The sequence below is a fragment of the Musca autumnalis genome, unplaced genomic scaffold, assembly GCF_047663935.1.
Source record: "Musca autumnalis isolate F117 unplaced genomic scaffold, ASM4766393v1 scaffold_4, whole genome shotgun sequence".
Taxonomy (NCBI): domain Eukaryota; kingdom Metazoa; phylum Arthropoda; class Insecta; order Diptera; family Muscidae; genus Musca; species Musca autumnalis.
Genome location: NW_027411977.1, coordinates 186983733 through 187011703, shown reverse-complemented (window position 1 = coordinate 187011703; position 27971 = coordinate 186983733). Strand labels below are relative to the sequence as shown.

At 38.2% G+C, this 27971-nt stretch overlaps 2 protein-coding genes across 8 annotated transcripts in view; one reads left to right on the top strand and one right to left on the bottom strand.

Annotated features, from left to right (window-relative positions):
• The window catches only part of LOC141402243 (uncharacterized), a 52242-nt gene extending 46029 nt beyond the window's left edge, over nucleotides 1–6213 (top strand). For both annotated transcript variants that reach the window (XM_073983136.1, XM_073983135.1), the window contains 3 exons: nucleotides 5396–5470; nucleotides 5656–5898; nucleotides 6009–6213. In XM_073983136.1, coding sequence (XP_073839237.1) covers nucleotides 5396–5470; nucleotides 5656–5898; nucleotides 6009–6099 — 409 coding nt within the window. In that variant the 3' untranslated portion in view covers nucleotides 6100–6213. The remainder of the gene's footprint in view (nucleotides 1–5395; nucleotides 5471–5655; nucleotides 5899–6008) is intronic.
• A 13566-nt stretch (nucleotides 6214–19779) lies between these two features.
• Gbs-76A (Glycogen binding subunit 76A) overlaps nucleotides 19780–27971 on the bottom strand; it is a 102295-nt gene continuing 94103 nt past the window's right edge. For all 6 annotated transcript variants that reach the window (XM_073984605.1, XM_073984606.1, XM_073984604.1 and 3 more), the window contains 2 exons: nucleotides 26052–26257; nucleotides 19780–25985 (listed from right to left, as the gene is read on the bottom strand). In XM_073984605.1, the coding sequence (XP_073840706.1) occupies nucleotides 24228–25985; nucleotides 26052–26219 (1926 nt within the window). In that variant the 5' untranslated portion in view covers nucleotides 26220–26257 and the 3' untranslated portion in view covers nucleotides 19780–24227. The remainder of the gene's footprint in view (nucleotides 25986–26051; nucleotides 26258–27971) is intronic.

Below are 27971 nucleotides of genomic sequence, written 5' to 3'. Positions count from 1 at the left end.
AGTTACGCCATTGCGTATCACTTACGTTAGAAAACCACGGTGGCACTGCATAGCTTACCACAGACCGACCTATCGCGTTGTATTTGAGAAACAAGGTTTCTTTATCCGCAAGTGCTGCCAGCTAGGGACTTGAGGACCTTGTTCCTGCTGCTCAACTTATCGCAGATATCTGTGGCATGCTCGGACGAATGTGACCCCCAGGACTTTGGGATAGTTTGTGGTCGGAATAATTGAACCGTCGACCTGCACATTCAGTGGGAGCTTCATTTGGGCCGTACATGTGGTGAACAGTGTTGATGATGACTCAAAAAGCTCAAGACTGACACAAGTATTACACTGCTCAACAAAATTGAAAAAGTTGAATGTTTCAAACGAAGTTGCAGTTGTTTCTAGATGAAATCGGCGAGTTATTTTCAATTCCGGTCCCGGTTTTTCTCCATCAGCTCTTGTTTTTGAGATATAGCTCAAAATCGGTTTTTACGAGTTTAACCCAGACTTTCGTTATTTTCGGATTCAAACAACTATTTTTTGAGGGTTTTTCGACATTAATATATTAAGGAGATGTTGTACGCTCGATACAAATCGTTTTTGAAATAGTTATGGTGAGTACATATCAAAAAAATATAGAAAATATACGACGGACCTTGTAAAAATTGCTTATTTTGAGTACTTTAAGCTGTAATTACGTCATCGGGGGAAGTCATAGGATCGTCATATGGCAATGCAGATATGCTTAGGGTGTCTACTATATAGTCCAGTATTTAAATATATAATATAAAGTTCATAGCGCCCATGATTCGGCCATAACCTAACAATCATTATGAAGACTGCCATTGAAAAGTAAATGGCTTATGTGGTAATGATATCACTGGTAAATTATTTCCCTTTAGCAGTCTTCATGGCGATTTTCAGGTTATGGCCGAATCATGGGGGCTATGAACTTTATATTATACATTTGAATACTGGATTATATAGTAGACACCCTAAGCATATCCGGAGTACCATATGAAGATCCTATGACTTCCCCCGATGACGTAATTACAGCTTAAAGTATGCAATTTTTACAAGGTCAGTCGTATATTTTCTATATTTTTTTGATATATACTCACCATAACTATTTCAAAAACGATTTGTATCGAGTGTACGACATCTCCTTAATATATTAATGTCGAAAAACCCACAAAAAAATATTTGTTTGAATCCGAAAATAACGAAAGTCTGGGATAAACACGTAAAACCCGATTTTGAGGTATATCTCAAAAACTAGAGCTGATGGAGAAAAACCGGGACCTGATTTGAAAATATTTCGCCGATTTCATCTAGAAACAACTGCAACTTCGGTTGAAACAAAAGTACTGTTGACCAGTGTTATCAATGGTGGGACCTCACACCATGAGCGTTCAATCATTCGCGTACGTAATTAACTCAATGTCGTCGGGAGGGCATGGAATTGCAGAAAGGTAGAGGTTAAGCAGACTTTGGAGAACTACCTGCTTCACTCTACGGGGTTTGGACTTCCTATCTCTGAATTCCACGTATGACTGGCGACCACACAAATAGTTGATGTATTATTCTCGATATCCTCGAACAGCCTAGCAAGGCTGACCGTATCAAGCGCTTTGGTCAGATCCAGTGCTACCATCACTGTTCTGTGGCATGGTTTGACCTGGTTGATTCCTCGGCCAATATATGTGGAAATGACGTGGAGTGTTGTAGTGGTACTATGCTGCTTCCGGAACCCGTGTTGATGATCCGCAACTGGATAACACGTTCTGATGCTGAAGAGGAGTAACGCCTCGGGTATCTTTGCTACTGGCGATAAAAGTGAAATCGGCCTGTACGATTCACCATTGCTGGCATCCTTGCCAGGTTTCAGCAGCGGGAACACACTGCCCATTTTCCAGGCTTCGGGAACTATTAGGATGGCCAGCGACAAGTAGAGAACCTTACTTAAATACTCGACTCCCGATTCATACAGCTGTTTTAGCATCACCATTGAAATTCCGTCAGGTCCAAGCGCTTTGGACGACTTTGCGCCACGGATAACATCTGCAACATCATCCATCGTAAATTGTGGGGTTCTTCCTCGGCTGGAAGAGATCGCAAGCGACGTAAAACACTTCTCTTCGCCCGGCCGCTATCGGGGTGCTCGATAAATTGTCGGCAGAAATAGCCCGCGCACCTCTTCGGATCTGTCACAGCCACGCCGTTAAGCATGACAGATGTCCGATCGTCCCTCCTCCAGGATTTAATAACGCCTTAATCCTTGTCCATAATTTGTTACAACTGGATCCAATGTTGCAGCACTTCAGATGTTCCATCCACTTTTTCCACTTGCGCTCACCGACTAATCTATTGACTTCCACTGTCCGTTCTCTGACTCTAGGGTCATTAGGGTTCGTGTGGCGAAGCTCATCCCGTTCATTGGGTAATCCCGTCGCCTCTGCTGGGAAAAATAGGTCTTATTTCAGGTATTCGATCAGCAGGAATATAGCGAGCGGCTGCAGCAGTGATGATGTCTCGGAGTTTCCTCTCTGCTACACGAACATCAGAGGGATTGGACAGTTCTCTGAAGCGTAGGATAGTGAACTCTCTGAAACCTTGCCAATAAGATTTCCCATGGTTAATAAAAGTACGGCGTTCAGAGGTTGTGAAGTCTGGTGGTCTATTGATGAAGATAAGGATTGGGAGATGGTCCGACCCAAAGGAAATGACGGGTTGCCATGTCACGTCATTCGTCAGACCGGGTGACACGATGGATATGTCAGGGGAACTTTGGTAATCTCATCTAATCCTGATGGGTGCGTCCTCGCACAGCAGAATGTGGAGCTATATATTTGCTCAGTCAGATCGGTGCCTCTCTGGTCATTCCCTATGGCTGAATGCAATAACTCATGATGCGCATTGAAATCCCCTAGGACCAGCCGGTTATCACCTCTCAACAGAGGTCTGATGTTTGGCGAATAACGGGGGGCACAGCTATTAATCGGCGGGATATACATATTCAGCAGTTCTATCTCGGCGGTTCCACATACTTACCGCTACCCCCATTCACTCCAAGTATGAGTCCCTAGAGTCTAGCTCAGGCGAGATAGGTCTGTACTAGACTAGTGCAGTAGGAATTCAAGTCCACCACCCCCACTTCTGGTATGATCCAGGCGAAGAACGTTGTATCCACCAAAACTCCGAAGACTGCAGTTGGTGTTCAGCTTCGTTTCCTGAATCGCCTCGCCCATTATATTTCTTCGACTCATAAAATTCACGATCTCACTAATCTTGTTTCGACGATCATCGCAGTTAAACTGCAGGAATGTCACATTCTCAGGAGCTGGAACAGCAATACGCGGTGTTAACGGCTTTGGCTGATACTGCTGTTTCATAGTCCGATGTTGATGATGATGATGAAAACTCACTGGGGATCATGTTGGCGCAGCACGAAGCAATATAAACCCTGTCGTAACACTCCCTCAGTAAGGTCAGGCCTGAACAGTTCCTGAAATGCACCCATCCACGACACCCGTTGCATCTCAGCGACACCGACCTATGGTGGATGAGACGCTGACAAACGGTGCAAAACCATGGTCCGGGGTTACTTTCTATCCCCGTAAGGACCAAACGACTCCGAAGCAGGCATTCCGGGAAATGCCGCTCCCAAAAAAAAAAACAAGTAAAAAAACGGACCGGGTCGAACTTTTTATACCCTCCACCATGAACTAGTCTTAATTAAAATATAATAATTTTATAATTTATAATTTTTCGTCCGTGGATACCCCAAATGCCATAATTTTCTAATTTAATCTAAAAAATGTGTTCAGCTAGGTGAAAGGTACCGCCTGCGTAGCTATATCAAAGTGTCTACCTATCTTTACAATTTTTGGTGGAAAAGTTTTATAACTGCAGGGAACATCAAAAGTCAAATTACGGGTAGTTTCGTCAAACAATGTAGCTAAGACCCTCAAAATACCGATAATCGGGAGGTACCGTTACATGGGAGCTATTCCAAAACATGGACCTATGTTCACGATTTTTGTTGAAGAAGTTTCGTGACCAATGAAAATTCAAATGTCAGCTTACAGCTAGTTCGATTTTTGGTGCTCAGTTTTATGACCATAGATAACTTCAAATGTCAAATTACAGCTAGTTCGGTTAAAAATTGTAGATAAATCCTCAAAATACAGAAAATCGGGAGGTATCGTTTAGGGGGCTACGCCAAAACATGGACCTATAATGACGATTTTTTGTGGAGAAGTTTCGTGGTCACCGAGAACTTTAAACGCCAAATTTCAGATAGTTTGGTTAACAATTTTAGCTAAAATCCTCAAAATACGGAAAATCGGAAGCAACCGTTATATGGGGGCTATACCATACATAACATGGACCTATGTTGACTGTTTTTGGTGGAGATGTTTTGTATCCACTGTGAAGCTTAAATATTAAATTACAGGTAGTTTGGTCAAAATAATGTAGCTGAAATCCTCAAAATACCGAAAATCGGGAGGTACCGTTATATGGGTTTGGCTATACCAAATATGGACCTATAATGACGATTTCTTTTGGAGAAGTTTCGTGGTCACCGAGAACCTCAAATGTCAAAATACAGTTAGTTCGGTTAAACATTTTAGCTAATATCCTCAAAATACCGAAAATCGGGAAGTGCCGTTCCTAAAAATCCTAAAAATACCGAAAATCGGGAGGTACCGTTATATGGGGGCTATACCAAAACATGAACCTATATTGATGATTTTTCGTGGAGAAGTTTCGTGGTCACCGAGAACCGCAAATGCCAAATTACAGATAGTTCGGTTAAAAATTTTAGCTAAAATCCTCAAAATATCGAAAATCGGGAAGACCCGTTATATGGAGGCTATACCAAAACATGAAACTATATTGACGATTTTTGGTGGATAACTGCGGGGAATCTCAAAAGCCAGATTAATGGTAGTTCAGTCAAACAATGTGGATAAGACCCTCAAAATGCCGAAAATCGGGAGGTATACCAAAATATGGACCATGTTGACGATTTTTGGTGGAGTCAAAAGGTAGTGCGGTAAAAAAAATAGCTAAAATCCCCAAAATACCGAACATCGGTAGGTACCGTTATATAGGGGCTATACCAAAACGTAAGCCGATATAGCCCATCTACGAACTCCTGTGTTTCGATCGAAGACAAGAATTAACACATCAATGATGGTTTTGTTATACCTACATAAATAAGTCTATCGTATGCTAATACCACTTTCAAACTGAAACAAAGTATGTATATAATTAATATACATGATATTCTTATTGTCAATTACAGACTATTGTGGTTGTTAATCTTTTCTTCATCTATAATTTACTTGATTTTATATTTAGTATCACTCCCCTTCTCTCTTTCTGATTTCTTCTTTTGCAGAATTTCATCAATAATTATTTTATTCTTTGAAATCAAATGGGTCATAACTCTTTTTCTTCAATTAATATTTGGCAAGTAAGCAAAAATGAAATCAACAACAACAGCAGCAACAACAACTACAACCACATAAACATATTGTGAATTGTCGTTGTTGTTTCTGTTCATATCTATTTAACCTCTAATCCTTGTGAGCATTTAACACAAAGGCAAATTACAAACTAATATCCCCCAACGCCTTCTCCTTCTTCTCCCCCAATTAGTGATAACTATTCGAAGTGTTTACGTTGCTGGGAGTTTAGCAAATACTTCGGCAGTTGGCGTCTCGCCCTACCGTACCTAACAATTGGCATTACTCTTATGCTGTGGCCTCACAATTTATGGTTAAGCTATGTTGCCGGTGGTCTACTGATATTGGTGGCAGTGCTGCGTCTGTGTCTGGTCTTCCGTTTTAGCAATACAATAAGCAAGGATGAGGGTCTATTGCCGCATTGTGATTTTGAAAAGTACGTAAAAATAAATGTTCGCAGAGGATTTCGGCTCGACGCTATAATAAATCTATTTAAAGTTGTTTACATTTGTTAATTTAAAGTTTTACATTTGTCTCATTTTCCAGGGTTGATAGTGGTCCCGATATTGCAGAAGAGGGTTTTGTTGAAATTGGACCCAGTCTAGATGAAGAAGAGGCCTTGGATGATGTTTGTTAATATTTGATGAATTCACAACACACACACACAAATTAATATAATAATTTATTTATATTTTGTAGTTGTATAAATTAGTATTATAAAGAGAATATATTGTACTTATTATACACACACACATACACATTTACTTATATATATGAAATGAAATAATGTAGTTATATACAACATAAAAAATGCAAAAGAATTAATACAAAACAGAGCTTTTATATGTTAAAGGAAAATTTTTGATATATAAGGGGGTGATTGCAGGATAAAAAGATTTTGAAAGTTGATTTGAAAAGGTAAGTAATAGTACATTTACATTTACTAAACCGAGAGGACTTTAACTGTCAATTCCTTTGTGCATACGTTAAATGAAATTTAATCTAAAATCCATTGATTTCATTTGACGTTTAATCAATGGAATTGACAGTTGAAATCGAGTGGATTTCGTAAATGTAAACCTAGCATAAGTGATATATATAATCCGAAGCTTGGTATGCTGGTATGTTGTTGTTGTAACAGTGTTTATCTTTGCCCTATAAGAATTTAAGCGACTGCAATAGCCCGAGCGTAGTTGAGCCAAAAGTGCTTTGGTTTGTCGTGGCAGCTGACGCTGACCTCCGAGGACTTTATTCACACTATATTTGCTTATGACTTATGTGTCCGTGTGAATGCAATTTAAACCTACATGGTATGCCTGTTAATCTACGGGTTCTCTCTCGTGCCGTTAAGCCTCTTCCTCTAGAGCGTGGATATCCTTCCTGATGTGTCTGGGTATATCGGGCCTGCCTACAAGATGGTGATTGGGATGGCTCTCACGGTAACATCCGAGCAAGTACTGCAACGAAAGAATCTCACTATGTTGCTGTACTGGCAGAATCTTTGCCTCCTCATGTAGATGGTCCACTGAAGATATGCGGAGGCACCTTGTTGCTGTTCAGGGCGGTATTCTGACAGGTTTCCCCAATTCGTATCATATAATCTCGGGGACCAAACGGGAGCCACATAGCTTACCATAGACCGGCCTATCGCGTTATATGTGTTCAACAAGGTTTCTTTGTATGCACCCCCAAGTGCTGCCAGATGGGGACTTGAAGACATTGTTCCTACTTCTCAGTTTGTCGCAGATAGCTGTGGCATGCACGCACAAATTGAACGTAGTGTCGAATGTGACCCCTAGAATTTTGGGGCAGTTTGTGGTCGGTATTCTGCTACCATCGATAATGACATTCAACTCTCTTCCAAACTGCGCAGTCCATGTGGTGAACGAGTGACCATAGATTTAGTGGAGGAAATGTGCATATTCCCCGCTTGGGAAAAGGTGGTGGTGTTCAGAATCTCACAGATGTCACCAGGGAAGGTACCTGACGCCAGGATATTGCAATCATCCGCATACGTTACGATCTGGATGCCGTCTGGAGGGGATCTTGACAAAAATGTGTGCAGATGGCGTGCAGCGCTGTTGTCGTGGTGATCTGCAACTGGGAAGGACTAAGGCCTCAAAGGTCTTTGCTACTGGCGACAAGAGCGATATCAGCCTGTACGATTCACTTTTTCTGGCATACTGGCCTGGCTGCAGTAACGGGACCACCCTGCCCATTTTCCAGACTTCGGGAACAATGAGGGTGTCTACCGATAAGTTGAGAAATTTAGTGAGTTATTCCATTCTCATCCAGCTGTTTCAGCATAACCATGGAGATTCTATCAGCGCACAATGCTTTGGATGATTTAGATATAATGGTGGCATTCGCAACATCATCCATTGTAAACTGTGGTGGTTCATCCTCGGAAGGAAGATATCTGATGCGACGTAGTACTCTTCTCTTCGCCCTGTTCCCCCCGGGGTGCTCGAAAACTGACGATTGAAATAACTTGCGCACTTCTTCGGGTCAGTCAAAGTAATGTCGACAAACGTGACTGAGGTCCTATCCTCCCTCCTTTCAAGGTTCCAGAGTGACTTAACCGTGGCCCACAATTCACTTAAACCGGCTCCAATGTTGCAACTCTTCAGATGATCTAACCACTTGTTCCCCTTATGCTCGCCGAACAGCCTGTTAGCTTACAGTGTCAGCTCCTTGGCTCTGGGGTCATTTGGGTTGGCTCGGCGAAACTCATCACGCTCATTTGCTAATCACGTCGCCTCTCCTGGGAAGTTTGGTCTTACTTTGGGTATTCGACCAGCATTTATATGACGAGCGGCTGCGGAAGTGATGATGTCTCGGAACGTGCATTCCGCTACCCGAACATCAGAAGAATTGTGTAGTTCTCTGAAGCGGTGATTAGTGAACTCTCTGAAACTCAGCCAATCAGCATTCCCATGATTGACGAATGTGCGGCGTTCAGAGGCGATGAAATCGGGTGGTCTGCTAATGGATACAATTATGGGGAGATAAAAGGGAAATGACAGGTTGCCAGGTGACGTCATTTGACAGACCAGATGATACGTTGGTTTTGTCTGGCGAACTGTAGAGCTGTCCGAGCAAAACGTAGAGCTGTCAATTTGCTCAGCTAGCGCTGTACACCTCTGGTCGTTTCCGAGTTCCCCAAAAACAGACAGTTATGACCTTCCAAGAGAGGGCTAATGTAAGGCTCGTAACCTGATTGCTACCCGAATACATTCCATTTATGCTAGTATGTAATCGAGATCGCTTTCCATCGCTGAATTTGTCGAATGCTGGCGTTAAACGAACTACAAGATAAGACGTGTGGCATAAACCGCAGTCACTTGAACCTAATATAACAACAGTCGTCGGCCCTGTGATCCGTTCGCTCCCACCGACTCGTTCTCTCGCAATTCGTTCGTTCCTTGCGATTCGTTCGCTCCTTGCAATTCATTCGCTCTGTTGCCATTTCCAACTCTTCACTTTACAGAGTAGTACAGCCGATCACCCAGAGCCGAGCGACACTCCCGACGATTGCCAATGTGCCGATCACATCCGATCACCCAGAGCGGAGCAACACTCCCCACAGCATTCAATTATCACAGAGTCGAGCAATCTACATAAAGTTTGCCAACGAGTCGACAACATCCGATTAACTAGGAGGCGAGCAACAACACGATTATCCCAGAGCCGGCAGCATCCGAACACTTCAGAGCCGACCAACAACTCGAGTAACGAGCCTTAGAGCCGAGTAGCGCTCACGACGAATAGTACTTACTTAAGCGTTGTACACATGATCAGTTTTGACTGTCGATTTTTCGGAAATATCGATAACTGTCCAACCGCCCAGCAACCACAAAATATTTTGGAGCCGTTGGTCGAAAAAAAAATTGAAAATATACTGAAATGTTTTGTTGATGAGCAGAAGAAAATCAAAAACCTCATTTTGAAAATGTGTCCGATTTCACTCAGAAATCCCAATTTTTTTTTGAAAATTTAGTCCCAATTTACATTAGGCGAGTTTACTTGCGGCAATTGTCAGTTTGTGGGTGAGAGAGGGTGTTGAGAGGCAAAGGGTTACCATATACCTCACCTCTCTCTCCATCAAACTGACAATTGCCGCAAGTAAACTCGCCTAATGTAAATTGGGACATATTTTTCAAACGTATCGTTCTTACTCAAAAGAATCCGTTTAAACTTTGGTTTGTATCAAGGCAAATTTATATAAGGTAAATGCATGAATTACAACAACTAACAAATTTACAAAAACAACATTGTTGTTATAGAAAATTTAATGTCAAAGAAAATATTGAATAATGGGGTCGTTCTAAAAATTTTCTCAGAAGAAACATAAATACATTTTGAAAATCATCTAAAATAGAAAAAATTTGAATCAAAATGTAAATATAAAGCATTCAGAATTTTCGTAGGTCATTTTTATTACACGTTCAGGATGAAAAGAAGTATTTTATGGTAGCAAATTTCGAAGTTCCAAATTTCATGAGTAGACCCTATTACATTTTGAAATCCAAAGTTACAAAAAAAGTAAAAATGCAGCTGATTGTCACTTCAACCTTATATAAATATGCCTTGAATATAGCTGATTGTCACTTCTACCTTATATAAATGTGCCTTAGTTTTTATAAAAAATTGAAAAGTATTCGTTTGATTCCGAAAACAATTTTCAAAAAATGTCAAAATACATTTTGGAAAGATTTTTGCATGTATGTCTAAATTTACATTAGGCGATTTTCCTTGCGGCAATTGTCAGTTTGTAGATGAGAGAGGGTGTTGAGAGGCAAAGGGTTACCATAAGACTCACCCCTCTCACCTTCAAGCTGACAATTGCCGCAAGGAAAATTGCCTAATGTAAATATGGACTATGAGTATCTAAACTTTTCTCTAAATCAATGTATGCGTTTTCAGCGAAATTCTGTAACAAACAAAATTTCAGCTCAAAACGTTGGGTCTATTTCTATCGTCTATTTCAGACGTTTTCGTTATACGAGGGAAATCAAACGTTTCTTTTGGTTTTCACATACATACATACAAACAGCATTGGATACCATATGGTAGAACAAATATAAGGTCCCAGCCAGAATTTTTTGAAAATTTTAATCAAATTCGAGTCTTTTTTGATCCGACTGCACGATTAAAAAGCTGGAATATGAGCTCATTTTCTGATCATAAATGACTCCTTTGTCGGGAGGAAAACGTAACCTCAGGCGACTCTTCTAAACAAATTACAAATGAGTCTTCCTCTGCATTAGTTTCGAGTCATTTTTGGCCATTTTCTAATGGTATATAAAGTCTTGTTCGAGTCGTATTTTAATCATTTATTGGTGATTTGTTGATTAATTTAGGACTCTTTTTCGAGTCTTTTTTGAGTCATGTTTATTATCGTTTATGAGTCTTTAGGGAGTCACTTATAAGTATTTTATTAGACGAAAACATTAAAAGAATTTTCTTTTTATTCTTCTTTTTTTTTTTTTTTTTGTTCCTTTCCTTTGTTGTGTTGTCTTTTCTGCTTGTCTATGACTTTTAATTATCCCCTTTACCTGAACATGTGTTGTGTTTGTCTATAATTTTAATATTATACGTTACATTAATATCAAAGTTTTATAGAAAGTGTATATGAGAATTATTTACAACCAAACAAAAATAAAACAAAACAATCAGTTTTTAATCACCTATCTGTTCAAAATATGATCAGAATATACATAGTTTTAATCACTTTTAAAACACCTGCATGACCCTTTTTTGATTAAGCATTTTTCAATCTTCATGAAGATCAAAATGTGACAATAAATAACGAAAAATTAGTCACATTTTAAACACCTCAATGATTTATTTGTGATTGCTACACATTTGTTGTTGTATTTTAAATTGAACCCTTTTTAATCATTACAGGGAGTGACTTTCGAGTCCCTTCTGATCATACAAGCGACTTAATCAATTTGTGATCACCAAAAGGACTCTAAAAAGACTCCGCAATGTGATTTTTGATAGAACAATCTTCCAAATGCTACCTGGGATGGAATTTGACACTAACACTACAACCCAGTTCAGTCAGCTGGGTATTGCTGCTACCTTTTCTTGTTCTACCATGATTGGATACAAAAACCAAAATGTGTTTTTGTGTGTGACAAACACGTAGGAATCGGAAAATTTGAGTTACAAAAACAGGTGGTTACTCTCCCATTATCTTGTGCAAAACATGATTTATTCATTAAGTAATGGCTAAATTGGCTAAACACCCTTCAATATCAGTCCTCCCTCTTTCAATAAAAAGACAAAACAATTTAATATTATTATTGTTATTTATATTATTTAATTTATTATTAATACAATATTACAATTGCCACATTTTATTGGAAATAAAGTTGTGAGGTACATATATCTTGTTATCATAGAACGCAAGTATATAACCCGGTAAATTGATATATTATCATCAATAAATTATATGTAAACCGCATTTAATCAATAACATGGTGTAAATGAGGTAGATATAAAGTTACACATAATTGTAATTAACGCCATCGTTTATAGCCTCATGTTTTTCGTAACTAATATTCGTACATTAGGACGTACATTGCTTGCCAACTTGCATAATCAAATTGTTTTTGCATTAGGTGCATTTTTGCAAATTGTTGATTTCATTGTCAGACAGTAACGATTTGTTTTTTTTAACTATTTATAAATCATAAGTTCTCTTATTACAAATCTTAGTTGTGTGTTAATAACTATGATCTCATTCTTAACAATAAGCGTCTGCAATTATTTTATTAGTAGTTTCTAACATTCAATCTCATTAACAAGTGTTTTTTCTTAAAGCTATCTTGTAGGTATATCTTTTTTTAGTTTTTTCTTTTAATTTTTTTAAAATCCTATTTAACAACTTTCCATTACACCGCCTGTGGAGCGAGCCAAACATTCTAAATATATATATATTTTTTTAATTTTTATATCTTTTTCACTTTAAACGTTAATCTGTTTATCAGACCATATATGTATGCATTTCAGTTTTAAAGTTAATATTTAATTTTAAATTAGAATAATGTCATTCTGTTAAAAAAACATCTGTAAAATAATAAAAATAAATATATGAAATTGGATAACAATAAGTAAACTTAGATAATAAAATATCAGAGAGAGTGCAATAAAGAAGAGGACACAATCTATTATGTGTTAGGTGCAAAATTTATTTGCATCTGATCTCCATGTCATAGATATTTACAACCGATTTTAGGCAAAGTCGAGGCCAGTAAATAGGTCTGTATTGAACTGGAGACTTGACTCTAATCTATTATTTGAAGACATAGCTACATATTATTACACGCTTTTACACACATCGACTCTATAACGCAGCACACCCTAATGCATATGGATTTAGTTCACTTCGTTGCACCTCACTAACGCCTAGTAGTTTGTACGAGAACATAACCAGTATTTATAGTAATAATTGTTAGTAATCATCATCAGTCAAGTTCCAAAACTTCATCGTATCGTCAGTCCCGTTCATCATCAGCCAAGTTCACGAGCTCCATCATCGTCGTCATGCGACTAATTATCAATCGACATTTCCTCGTCATTAAAAAAATCGTCAGCCCTGAACCATTACGCTTCATCAATCAACATCGTCGTTCCCGACTATTTATAACCGGCGAATCATAGTTATCACGCGTCTTCCTACAAGTATCAGCAAGCATATGATGATATTTTATTCACAAAAAACATACTGGTATTTAGGTCAATACTTTTTAGATCTAAAGTAGTCTTACTACGTAAGGTTTAGTAGGCTCTTATGGAGACCCTGGACGCTACTGGAACTACGCCAGGTAACAACGAAACGACGTTACAGAATGACAGAACAAAAACAGTAAGGAAAAGATGAATGCCCATCTTAACAAGTAAAAAAGTATCAGGCGTTGTCGACAGAGGTATATCCTCAGCCTATGTGAATTTAAACTTCCATATACGGCAGATCGAATGTATTTAAGGTATTTCAGAATTTTGTTTCCCTTTTTAGATATTTGAACTTGCCGATAAAAATGTGGATTAGGATTGAAGTTCAAAAGTGTTGCGGAAGAGATACTAGAAGGAACGGACCGACGTAGTCCATTATGGAAGTGGATCTTATTTTGGGAGTCATATCATTTCGATAAGTATCGTGCCCACTAGTCATTTGAGTGGGTCATCGTATAACTTTTGGATCAGTAGACCAGAAAGCATGGACTTGTCCTCAAGACCACAACGAACAGCATCGGTATACATTTCCAAAGATTCTTCTAACATACCCTAAACTGCACATAAACAAAAATGTTGGACTTTTGTGGGGGAGGTACCCTAAGGAGAGAACCGATATGGGCCATTTTAGAAGTTAAACTAAATTTGGACAAAATATTAGGAGATCCAAAGTTTGGACTAAATTGGTTGCCCCATTCAAGATATATCGTGCATATTTTTTTATTGGAGGAAGTTCCGGAAGTTGTGAACCGGTAATGCCCATCTTCGAACTGAAACTAAGTTTGGACAAAATATGTCCAAATATGAAGAACAAATTTTTGATGAAATTGGTTCATCAGTTCGAGAGTTATCGTGCTCTCCAGCCAATACATATGATGCCATAGGGAGTGGACAAATATAGTCCATATTCGAACCTGATTAATATCTGGTAGATATATTATAATGTGTAAAGTATGGACCAAATCGGTCACTCCCTTCAAGAGTTATCGCGCTCACAATTTTCCGAACATTTTTTAACTATTGTGGGGGAAGTACCTGAAGGAGTGGACTGATATGGCTTGTCTTCCAACTTAAACTAAGTTTGGACAAAATATTACGAAGACCAAATATTGGATGTAATCAGCAGATTCGTTCGAGAGTTATATTGCGCTCCAACCACTACACACGGTGTGATAGGGGTGTTTTGCAACCTTCAGACTATTTTCTCAGGAAATATGGACTTGCTCTTGATGAAATTTGTACCGCCGTATGGGGGGCAGTAAGTACAAGTTGTTACAACAAAAATCAAAGCGATTCGCGAGCAGGTTCCAAACTGAACTTTTCCGAAATTTTGTGTGGTAGGTACCCGAAGAAGTGGAACGATTGGAACTTCATTTAAGTCGGTTACTCCCTTCAATAGTTATCGTGCGCACAAATTTTCAGAAAATTTTCGAACTTTTTTGGGGGAGGTACCGGAAGGAGTGGACCGATATAACCCATCTTCGAACTTAAACTAATTTTGGACAAAATATTATGAAAGACAAATTTTGGACCGAATCGGTTGATTCGTTCGAGAGTTATCGTGCGCTCCAGCAGGCCAGAGGGACAGATGGACGGACATGGCTAAATTAACAGCAAATTGTCTGAAACGGCTTTCGTCCATACTAGACCCCAAGACAAACCATTATTTCGATGACACACACTTTGCCCGTATGAAAGTGTATATACCCTCGTTAGCATAAATTCTGAGGGTATAACAATTTTAATAGGTCAGTATTGCTATTGACCTCTCGCTATCTGTCGGAATTTCATAATAAAATATATATATATGAGCTATATTTAACACCGAACTGATTTAAATTAAATGTTGTTACCTTATTTCTGGTCACAACTCTGTCACACATTCCAATTTTAATCAAAATTGGAGATACCCACATTTCTAGACCAAATTCCGTAACACGTTTCCAATTTCATTCAAATCGGGCAGAATTTGCTTGTTTGGTGAACGAAAGACCTCAAATCGGGTGAAAATATAAAAAGGAGCTATATCCAAATCAGAACCGATTTCAATATAATTTGGCAAACTTATTTCTAGACCGAATTCCGTCAAACATTTCAAATTTCATCAAAATCAGACATACATAGCGTGATCCAAATACCTAAAATCGGGCGAAAATATATATTGGAGCTATATACAAGTCTAAACCGATTTCAATATAATTTGCAAAACTTATTTCTAGACCAAATCCCGTAACAAGTTTCAAATTTCATCAAAATCTAACAAAATGTGCGTGTTTGATGTACCAAAATCCTCAAATCGGATGAAAATACGGACGGACATTCTCGTAAATAGACTCAGAAAGTGATTCTATGTACATGTATGTTTAAAAGGAATTATGGATCTATTTTGCTTCCTTTTGCATGTTACATACAAGTGCACAAATACATAATACCCCTTACCTCAGTGTGAGGTAGGGTTTAAAAATCACCATAGGTCCACATTTTAGTATAGTCTCCATATAACCGTAACACAATTTAATTTTGGATGCCAGCAAGAACTGAGGAATGAGAGATTTCCTGGAGTCCACTGAAACCACCGATTTTGTAAAAAAAAAAATAATTCAAAAAACCGTCGACACCGGATTGATTCGGATACCCGTGTTCGAGCCAGCAGACGCCTCCTCAGCGTACATACGTTTATATTTGTATCGTTTTTCGTTGTTGGGAGTAGAATATCCCGGAATGCCTGCTCTGGATTCTTTTGGTTCTACACAAGCTGCGGTGAGATGCAGTTTATGCCGGGAGTGGGTGCATCTTAGGGGTTGCTCTGGACCCGTCCATGTGAGGGAATACAACAGGGACTATGTTGATGCATAGTGCGTGAACAAACCCCTCAGTAAGCCGTTGTCGTTATCATCAGAATACGAGACTCCCCTACAGATAGACCCGTACATGGAATTTATGGGGGTAGTAGTTAGGTGTGGTAATGCCGGGCTAGAGTTGCTAACAAATGCTAACAAATGATGTCATCTGGCAAACCGTTGTTTCTCTTGGGTCAGAAAATCTCTCCATAATTGTCTCCATCAACAGACCGCCCGATTTCATCACCTCTGAACGCCGCACTTTGCTCAATTATGGGAAAGCAAATTGGCCTAATTTCAGAGAGTTCACTAATTACCGCTTCACAGATCTGCCCAACCCTTCTGATGTTCGGCTAGCGGAAACGACGTTCCGAGACATCATAACTGCTGCAGCCGCTCGCCATATACCTGGTCGAATACCAAACCAAACTTTCCAGCAGAGGCGACGGAATTAGCAAATGAGCGTGACGAGCTTCGTCGCACCAACCCCAGTCACCCCAGAATCAGGGAGCTGACACTGGAAGTTAACAGGTTAGCCGATGCGCATAAGCGGGACAAGTGATTAAATCATCTGAAAAATGTTGCAACATTGGAGCCGAAATAAGCGAATTGTGGACAACGGTGAAGTCACTGTCGAACCCCGGAAAGAAGAAAGATAGGACCAGTCAGTCGCGTTTGGCAACGTTATTTTAATCGACAGTTTGTCGAGCACCCTGGAAGTGACAGGGCGAAGAAAAGAGTACTGCGTCGCATTAGATCTTTTCTTGCCGATGATGAACCTCCACAATTTACAATGGATGATGTTGCAAATGTTATCAGGAACGCTAAATCATCCAAAGCGTTGGGATCTGATGGAATTTCCATGGTAATGCTAACTAACAACTGAATGTGCCGGTAGTCGATTATCTCACTACATTTCTCAACCTGCCGCTAGCCACCCACATCGTTGCCAAAGTCTGTAAAATGGGCAAGGTGGTCGCGCTTCTGAAGCCATTCTAGGACGCCAGCAAAGATGAATAATACAGACCGATTTCGCTTTTTTTCCTGTAGCAAAGACCCGATCATCAGCATAGGTTCCGGAAACATACAGCATGACAACACCGATACACGCCATCTCCACATATATTAGTCGTGGACTCAACCAGAGCAGGCCGTGTGGTTGAACAGTGGCATGTGCGGACATACACAGCTGTGAAAAATCCAATATCGGGGCAATGAGGACTACACTGACTAGGACTGTAGATACAATTCTGTTCATCCACCCTATAGAAATTCAGGTAAGGTATGAGTGAATCAGCCATCGTAGCTATAAGATTAATGTCTATGAACAACTGGAACGAAAGAGACCACCAGAAAAAATTTTATGAAATTATGCGTTTCTAGATCGAGTTCCATAGTAGAGTAAAATCATGAAATTGCTGTAGTGCGGAATTCGACCTTAGAACGCCTAATTTAATGAAATTCACGTTAGTGAGGACCGGGACTTACTGTACATCAATGGCGACCAAGAAGAGCGAAGCCACAAATGTGAATGTATCATTGATGCTCAAAATAAAAAAGAAAGTAAAGTAGTGAGAGAATCACAAGAAAGTTTGTATCAGCATTCAGTGGTTGTTAGAACTTCGACCAGTAAACATGTGGCGGGTGTGTGCGGTTTTGTTCAGTGTCCCCACTAAAATTATGCGTACATCCATGCACATGTTTACTTGTCGGCTGCTCAACGACGACTGATTGTTATTCTCATATACGTTAACGTATATGCAGCCAAGATCATCCATATACGTTAACGTATGTGAGAATAACAATCAGTCGTCGTTGAGCAGCGGACAAGTAAACATGTGCATGGGTATACGCATAATTTTAGTGGGGACACTGAACAAAACCGCACACACCCGCCACATGTTTACTGGTCACAGGTCTAGCAACCACTAAATGTTGATACAAATTTTCTTGTGATTCTCTCACTACTTTACTCTCTTTTTTATTTTGAGCATCAATGGTATATGGATGATCTTGGCTGATGTATTCAAAACATTGGCAATTTATGACAGTGTGTGAGTAAGATTGTATGCACGCAAGCTACAAAACAAAAACAATTCAAAACATTTGCTCTCTCTTGCACGCTCTTTCTTTGCATTCGGATCGGATGTGTGTGGATTGCCGAAAATCTTCGTAACCAGCGACAAATGGCTGTTCGGCACTGCTGTATATACCTGAGTGAAGTCGCTTTATGTGAAGTCTTAATACCGGACCGAGACATGTGGGTCGATGGAACCATGGCACAGATGCCCGCTAGAATCTGAGGGTTTACAGATGGACTGTGCTAGAATCTCCCTCCGACTGCGAGGAGGGAACTACAGGGATCGAATTACGATAAGCCTAGATAATGCTAAGCTTTTAAAAGCGGCGCGATTAGAGATAAGGGAATGGACAAAGAATGATCATACTCGTATATCCCCCTGAAATATTAATGGGAAAGGAAAAACACAAAACTCCTATGGCGGAACCCTGGCGAGGACAAAAGAAAGGATCTACTTTTAATGAGTAAAAAGAATATTAGTAGACTGAATAGGTGTTGCAGAAAACAGTGAATGCAGATCATGTGTATAGGACGACGAAACATTGGAACATCATCTCTTTCATTGCCCAGCCTTCGCTACTCCAAGAACCCATCTTCTGGGAAACGATACAATGAAACAACTCAAACAAATTGGGGCAAACTAGTTTAAATGCCTAAGAGGCTTTGTCAATAGCACATGATTTCTAAAATGGCTCAATTATATATTATAATCTAAATATAACCTCCTTCAGACTCCAATTTAGAGCGCACAACAGTCCTACTCTGGCTTAAGTGTATATTTTTTATGTTTGTATCGTCCCTCTATTCAACCTAACCTTGACTGCTTCATCGGCATTAACATGGTTCATGGTTGTTAAAGAAACCCTGTTTGGTTAGATGATGTATGTGGATCATTTACCGTAGCATAGTTATATTAATACAATTGAAATCAGCCCAAACATGTGCCTCTCAAGAAAATAGTTTTAAAAATTATAAAAAATAAATAATTCTTAGATAAATTTTCACTAGAAAAAAAAAACAAATTGTAAAACATTTAACTGAATAATAATTTATAACTTTTTAAGTTGTAGTGTATTTTTAAATAATTTCAAATATTTTATTGTATTTATTATTAATAATATAATATTTTAGTGTATTTTTTAATCATTTAGTTTGGTTTTTGCTAGGCAAAGTTGATGTAATTTTAGTTTCGTTAATTTTATTCTAAATATTTATTGTATATTTTATTATTTATGTAATATTAATTGCAATTTTTCTTTAGTTTTTGCTGAGGTAGTTGATTTCTAAACACACACATGTATGTGTGTTTTCAGGTAGTTATTGTGGCTGGTAATGGGGTGGATTAAGTCTGGGTTCTTAAATATGTATTTACGGAATATGATTGCAATAGGTTTTTTGTCGATATACGTTTTTTTGGTGTAAATATTTCTCAAAATCATGGAAGGCTTTGTTTTTTTTTTTTTGTTTTGGTTTGTGTTTTTAAATTTCCCATGAGATATAGTCATATTTAGATTTCGTATAATTTCCATTTTATTCTCTTCGCCATTTTTAGGAACATTTCCTTTTTTAAATGATAAATAAAACAAAATAAAAAGAACATTCAAAGTGATAAACAATTCTCAAATAAAACAAAACTCAAAACAAAATAATATTTGTTTAAAAATGGTTTTTATTTATTTTTATTGTGTATACTAAAGGTGTTTTTAAATGTATATGTATTCTACATTAGAAAAAAAAAACTCATTAAATAAAATTAGAAATTATGTAAATAATTTTGCTTAATATTTAATACGTTGTAAAAATATAAATTTGCTTATGTGTGTGTGTTTTTATTTCATTTTTTTGTTTGGGTGAAAATAAATAAAATCAGCTGAACGAAAATACAAGAAAACAAGTAACAAAAAAAATAAAATAATTGCTTTATAAATTAAAAGAAATATTTTAAATCACAAATAATTTTGTAAAGAGAGAGAGACTTTGTGACAAATATGGTTATGTCTACAAAACTTTAGATTTGAAATCTAATTACAAAAATATTTTAAATTTGAGTATAAGTGATGTTGGTACTCATACACCACAGAACACATCGTTTTACCATGGTGAGTATACGTGGTGTCGTCATTCATACGCTCCAATGTCAGACAATGTATTACAACAGCTAACTAATTTAAACTTATTTAATGCACATTTTTTACGGAAAATAAAATTGCTTTTAAAAACACATTTAGTTGTTTCTATCAATATTAGACAATGTCTATGACAATTTTTGAAAATACCACATATTAATATTTTTTATACCATTATTTGTCACATTTTCCCCTTTGCATCCAAAACAAAAACTTCGCAAACAAAATTAAATAAATCTAATAAACGAAATAAATTACATTATAAATTATATAGAAACTAAATAACTAAAAGAAAGAAGAAATATACTACGAGTACTAGAGTTTATATCGACATCAGTTTTGTATTATTTCATTAACTTGAATATTGTTTTGATTATTGCAGCGGCGGGTTTTTGTTAAACATTTTTTCCTTTCAACTTTCTGTTATTAACTTTTTATTGAATTTTTCTTTTGTAAAAAATATAAATGGTTGTATTGTTTTTATTTCCTGAGAGTTTCTATTTTGTAAGCTACTATTTTTGGAGCTATGTACGTTATTTCCATTTTTTTTCAATTTTGTGGGTTAAAGGTTACAAAAGGGTTTTAGTAGAGAAACACTTTGAATAAAAAGGTAAACATAATTGGTGATCTATAATCGAATAGAGTTATATATAGAATAGAGTTCTTAAATGTTGCCCAAAACATGGTCTAATTTAATATTGTCTCCAAAAAATGTCATTCTTATATGAGTGACCTTCTTGAATTTAGGACCATTTTCTCTACTCAGATGCAGAGAAGAGATATTGTAGAAATAATCATATTCTGAAAATAATAAGATAATTTTAAAAAAATAAAAATATATATTGTTGCTGCAACAATACATTTGTATTATTATGGTGCCTGACCCAAACTATATGGTTGAAGCGACAACATATATTTTCACTTTTAAAATTACTTATTTTGTTATCAGAAAATGGTCGCCTCAACAATATCCCTTCAAGGCGTGCACAACTAAAAAAATATGGTCACAGGAAACATATTTTATGAACATAATACGTTTTATGGCTATTTAAAAATATTTTGTTTTTGCAACCATATATTTTGTGTCAATAGTAATAATATGGATTGTAGGTACAGTGCTGTTTATGCTCTAAAAAATTATGTCAGCTACCATATTACTGTTTAGACTTGTTGAGGTATTATGCTATGTTTATATTTACGAAATCCACTCGATTTCATCTGTCAAATCCATAGGTTAAACGTCAAATGAAATCCAGATGAGATTTGGATTTCGTAAATGTAAACTTAGTATTAGCTTCAACCATATATTATTGTGTTTGACACAAATTATATGGTTGTAGCTAATACTCACGTCCTAACTATACCTTTTATGTTCTCAAGTACAATCGTTCGAAATCGGTACGAACTTCGAATGCTATGCCTGATCGACATAACGACTGAAGTCATATCAAAAGAAAGTCCTTGAAAAATTCGGAAGGGGAATTTATTTCCGAGATTTCGGAACGAAATGAGTGAAAAAATCCCTTACGAAAATCGAACAGAAGTCGGAAAAAAGTCAACCACTCCATTACAACATTTCGGAACCGACATCGGACATAGCATCCGAAGTTCGTACCGATTTCATTACGACTTCCGAACAAGTGGTTTGCTAGCTATAGATCAACCAAGATCACCCATATACGTTAACGTGACTACAGCAACAACATTCGTACTCTTTATTCTCATCTGTCGTGGTGTAGCAACGGAAAGACTTTCTCGGAGAGACTAATGCACAAAATATTTTGAGCACCACCGGTATTCGGCACCTCTTTACTCGCGAGTAAGCAAAGAGAGCTTCTCTCTCCACTCACTAATTTAAAAACCATGCACTGACAACAGTGTTTGCTCAAATTGTTGTTGTTGTGTGCCGAATTCTGGTATAGATTAGCTATGAGCAACAAATTTTTTGCATACTTTAGGGATCTGTTATTGTGTGAGTGTATGATTTTTCAGTTAGTTGAATTGTGTGTGAAGAGAAACTCTCTCTCTCTCTCTTTGTGCCGAGGAGCATTGCCATCTTTTATTCTTATCTCATTGATGTGTGGCCACATTGTTATCGTCGAATCTAAACGGATTGTCGAAAGTCACTTAAAAACTGTCGTTTTTAATGGCCGAACTATTCAGAAAAACGTGGGGATTTGCCACCGCCGAAAATTATGATATTATAGTCAGAGATTGAACTGCAGACCTTCTGAGTGCAAGGTGGATGTGCTTACCACTGCACCAAGGTGGCTCCCAAAAGCTTTCAAACGCTTTCCGATTATGTTGGGTACTAGCCAGAAACGTACGCAGGGTAGATTCTTCCAAACAAGGATCATGTTCGAATACATAACACATCGGTTCACTTCTTCGAGTACCTCTCACACAAAATGTTTTGCAAAGGTACAGTTTAAGGACAGGTCTCCGAATGCATGCATTTTTGTACCCTCCATCATAGTATGAAGGGTATATTTTTCGTTTGTAACCCATTGAAATAATCCTTTGTGACCCGATTAAGTATATACATATATTCTTGATCAGGATTCTGAGTCGATTATGTCCGTTCGTATGTGATAATCACCGAACATCAAAACAAATTTAGAAAGGATGCTAAAATTTTGCATAGATGTGTCTTGTGTTTGCAGGCAGATCAATTTCGATGATGGGCGGCATCATGTCCCACGTTTTGGAATAGTCCTAAATAACGGTACAGCCTGATTTCAGATATTTTGAGGTTTTAGTCCAACATTTCTGCTCAAATTGAATTAATTTGGTATTCAAAGTGGTCAGAAGACTTCTCCACCAAAAATTGTGGCTATAGGTCCACCATTTGGAATAGCCCCCATGAAGTTTTAATCGATGTTTTCGGCCCAAATTGGATTAATTTAACATTCAAAGTAGTCAGAAGACTCCTCAACCGAAAATAGTGAGCACAGGTTCACGTTTTGGAATAGCCCCATATAATGCTAGCGCCCGATTACAGGCATTTTGATTTTTTATCAACATTCTGGACTCAAATGGGACGTTATTTGGCATTTAGAGTTCAAAGCGGCCAAAAAAATTCTCTACCAAAAATTGTGGACATAGGTTAACGTTTTAGTATATCCCTCTTATACCGGTTCCGAACAATTTCGAATATTTTGAATTTTTTAGCTACAATTTTTGACTGAATTAGCTATAATTTGGAATATAGAGTTCCTAGCAGTCGTAAAACTTTTCCACTAAAAATTGTGGACCTAGGCCGAAGTTTTGGTATAGCCTTCATTACAGGCTACCTCTGAGTTATGAGTTATGTTAAGGTTTTAATCTATATTTTCGGCTCAAATTGGATGCAACTTGACACATTTAGTTCAAAGTGGTAAACAAAATTCTCAACCAAAAAATGGAAACATTGGTCAGCATTTTGGGTATAGCCCCCATATAAGGGTACCGCGCAATTTCGGGTATTTGGAAGTTTTTATCACCATTTTGGGCCAAAAGTGGATGTAATTAAGCATTCAAAGTGGTCAGTGGATTTCTACACCAAAAATATTGGACTTCGGTCCACGTTTTGGAATATCTTCCAGATAACGGTACCACCCTATTTCAGATATTTTGAAGTTTTTATCGACATTTTCAACTTAAATTGGATATAGATTTGAATTTAGGATAACTAACTTTTCTTCTTGTCTTCCCTTTCAAATTAGTTGTGTAACCTTTAACCACTGTTTTCACTATTTCATATTTTGTTAGTTTTGCAATTGTTTTTCCTTATTTTCTTTTCATAACTCTAATTTTCATTGCTTGCTTATTTCCCCTTTTCTCCCTCTTCCTCTTCTTTCGTCGTTCATTCTTTATAACTTATTTTGCATACTGCAACATTTTATTACACACTTTATTTTAGTGTTCTACACCTCCTCCTCCATCTAGTTGCCTATCAACGTGTTTCTTACACACCTCTCGTTCTCTCCCTACCTCAATAGAACGAAGTGCACCAGGCATCTCCAGCCGTGGGACTTAATATCCCCACCAAATTATTATTATTTGTGTGATGTGATGGCATTACGGGTGGTGTAATTGTCGGCGTCGATGTTGGTAAACATTGGAAACAATAATTTGCACCATAATTATTATCCCAATACTGTTGACCCTTACACTGGAAACGTACGGCAAATTCTAAACGTTGTCCAACATGCAGTGAATTGCCAAAGAGAACAAATGAGAATTTATCGGAGAAACCATCACAGGTATTTTCTACATAGTTAGCCTGCAGATCAGCAAAGCTACGCCAATTATCCAGGCTATAGCGTATGTGTACGGATTTGTGAAAGTCCAGATTGCGTACCCGCACACTACCCGTTATGGTGTGATTTATGTTGTCTGTGACGGCGGCATTTTCCAGTGACACCTGTTTGTCCTTGACAATGTCGAGGAAATTGGGTAAACCTCCCGGTTGCTGGAACAGAGGCATTAGAAGTTTATCGGTTTTGGGACCGAGTTGAATGGGTGGTTCATTTTCGGAAATTTCCAGATCTTCATAGGCGGACTTTGGTATGGTGGGTATTTCATTGAGGAACGTCTTAACATCGGCCAAATCTAGACCCAAAACATCGGCAAAACGTACAATTTTCTTGCGTCCCGGGGTACCGGGTGGTGTCTTACCGGTTTTCAGTGATGAACAACGCTTTACACGTTGGGGTCGACAATCATCTTCGTCATCGGTTGTGTCCAGGTGGGAGCTGTTCAAAAGTTGTTTATGTGTATCACTGGGGTCTGTGGGTTCGGTTTGTTTTTCTGCCAACTCTGTGCTTGTGTCCTGGCTCTGTGTGGTTTCTTTGGTTTCGGTTGATTCTTCTGATTTTTGCGCTTCACAGACTTCAACTTTTAGAATATCTTCACCATTCTCGGCATGGCCATTAATAATGGTGTGCTCTACAATGCCACTGGAACTTTCTTCATTTTCTTTTTTCTGAGTCGATTCTGAGAGTTCTGTTGATGATGCAGATTCTGTGGCTACAAATTCTATGGCCGATGGCTGTTTATCATTCCTGCCTTCCTGTTCTTGTTCTTGGCTAATAGTCTGTGATTGTTGTTGTAGTTCTTTTAGTATCTCATCCTGCAGTTCCTTGTGCTCTTGTACCGTCGTTTGGCCATTTTCAATGTCCGGACCCTCACTAGGCAGTGGTTTTGACACATCCTTGTATGTATGCTGTGACTTGTCACAGGGTATTTTTAAAGGCTTGGTAAACAATTCACAGGCATGGCCATTACAGATCGGCAAGGCTTTTCCATCTGTCACTGTTGTTGCTGTTTTGCCGCTAGGAAAGTCCACCTCATCACCGCCCTGCTTGTTGTGATGATGTGGTTGACAGATGTGTGATTTTTGTTGCTGCTGTTGTGTTTGATTTGATTCATTTTCCGAATTTACATCAAAATAGGGACCGTCTGAGGAACTATGAGAACTGGCGGCAGATGCACAAGCATAACCCGATTCTGCTGCTGAATTGTGTGGAGTATTTGAAGTAGATTCTATAAGTCTTAAATATTCACATTCATCAACAGGACTACCAGGACTTTCCAATTCACAATCGAAATCGAAAAAAGAATCCGATTCATGTCTCAAGGGTTGTAAATCTGTAACAGTTTGGCCACCATCATGGCCAGATACCCAGGTGTTTTTGGCTTCGCCATTGATAATGGGTTGTTCATCACCAGAGTTTTCGCTATCGTCAGCCTGCAGGAAAAATACATAAAAACATAAAAACAATGATAAGAATGAGTGAGTGAATGTTCTTCGTACCTGTGAGCCCAACGTGCGCAACTTTGATGATAAACGGCGTGCAAATGCCTCAGCCCGACCTCTACATGATGACATGCCTAGTGTGGGTATTATCGAAATGATACTGCAGTTATTGGCGTCGGGCGTTCCACTGTAGTGTTGTAAGGGTAAATCGCCTGGACCGTTCATTTACGTCAAACTTGTTTTGCAATTTCTATTTTGCCGAACTGCAAAGAGAGACAAAAACAAAGAAACTTATTTTAGTATCTGTCGTTGTGGTTGAAAATATATACATATGTTTGTATGTATGTTTATATATATTATAACTTTTGGGCAACTTTTTGACCAAATTTTCATTTTCTTTATATTTATTACATATCAACGAAATACGTGTATAAATAAGTGTGGATATGCACATACTTAGTATTTTAATGACGATCTAAGAGACATCTGTATGGGGGTACATATTATAGGTAACAGTGGTGGTGGAGCGAAACTGTTATTAACACTTAAGCCACAGTGTAGCCCTGTTGTACGCCCTCTACATGTGTTTTGTATGGTAAAAAGCTCGAGGGTATTGTCTAAACTAGGAATTAAGGCAACAAATATTGATGACTTCCGAACTGTGTTTAAGATCACCAAAGAATCGAATTAAATCGGACCTACATCCTGGGATGCCAACTGTTCCGAGGTTAAAATCGCTACAAACCATAGAAAAATAAAACCAGTATATGATACCCTACACCACCGAAAAATATATGGGAGCTATAACCAAATCTGAACCGATTTTAATGTAATTTAAGACCGAATTCTGTCACATATTCCAAATTTCATCAAAATCGGACGTATATAGAGTGTTTGGTGCAGTAAATACGTCAAATCGGGCGAAAATATATATGGGAGCTATATCCAAAATCTGAACCGATTTCAATGTAATTTGGCACATTTATTTTAAGACCGAATTCAGTCACATATTCCAAATTTCATCAAAATCGGACGTATATAGCGTGTTTGGTGCCGCAAATACGTAAAATCGGCCGAAAATATATATATGAGAGCTATATCCAAATCTGAACCGATTTTCACCAAAAGCAATAGCGTTCTCCCTATGGCTAAACAAATTTTATTCACCAATCGGACTAAAAATGCGACCCGTACATTGCGAACAAAAATACGTGGGCAGGCGGACGGACGGACAGCACGTTAATTCTACAAACTAATGGTGACAATAATCTCGATCGCCGATAGCTATAAGATAGAGGAAGAGACAGGAGCGGGTGTGTTTCTTGAATAACTAAAGGTCAGACTATGGCAAGTGCAATGTGCTGCAGGTAGATATATTATATTGGAGTCGATCTAACCTGTCCGTGAGCACGATAATTCTCGAACGGACCAACGGTTTTGGTTCAAACTTTAGATCTCGTAATATTTTGTTGGGTTCACTCCATTGGGAACCTTCCACACACAATTTCGCTATTTTTTTTTTTTGCAGCAGTGCAGTTTAAGTCCAGTTCTAGATCGCTTTTACAGGAGGTCTCTACAATCATATTTTTTTAGGCAGCCAAAAGCTCCTTAAAACCCTGTGCGCAAGTAAGTAGCACCGAAACATAAGAATTGAGTATCCGATCCGGTCGAAACTTTGTACATTGTAAAATTTCTTTCAGACGTATCTCAAGTTCCAATGTTTATATCGGGCACGTGGAATTCAGGAAGAAGAAGTCCAAACCCCGTAGAGTGGATCCTGTATTCCGCACCCTCCAGACGGCATCGAGATCGTAATGTATGCGGATGATTGCAATATCCTGGCGTCAGGTACCTTCCCGGGTTACATCTGTGAGAGACTGAACACCACCACATTTTCCCATGCGGAGAATATGCAGATTTCCTCCACTAAATCTATGACCACTCTGTTCACCACATGGTCTGCGCAGTTTGTAAGAG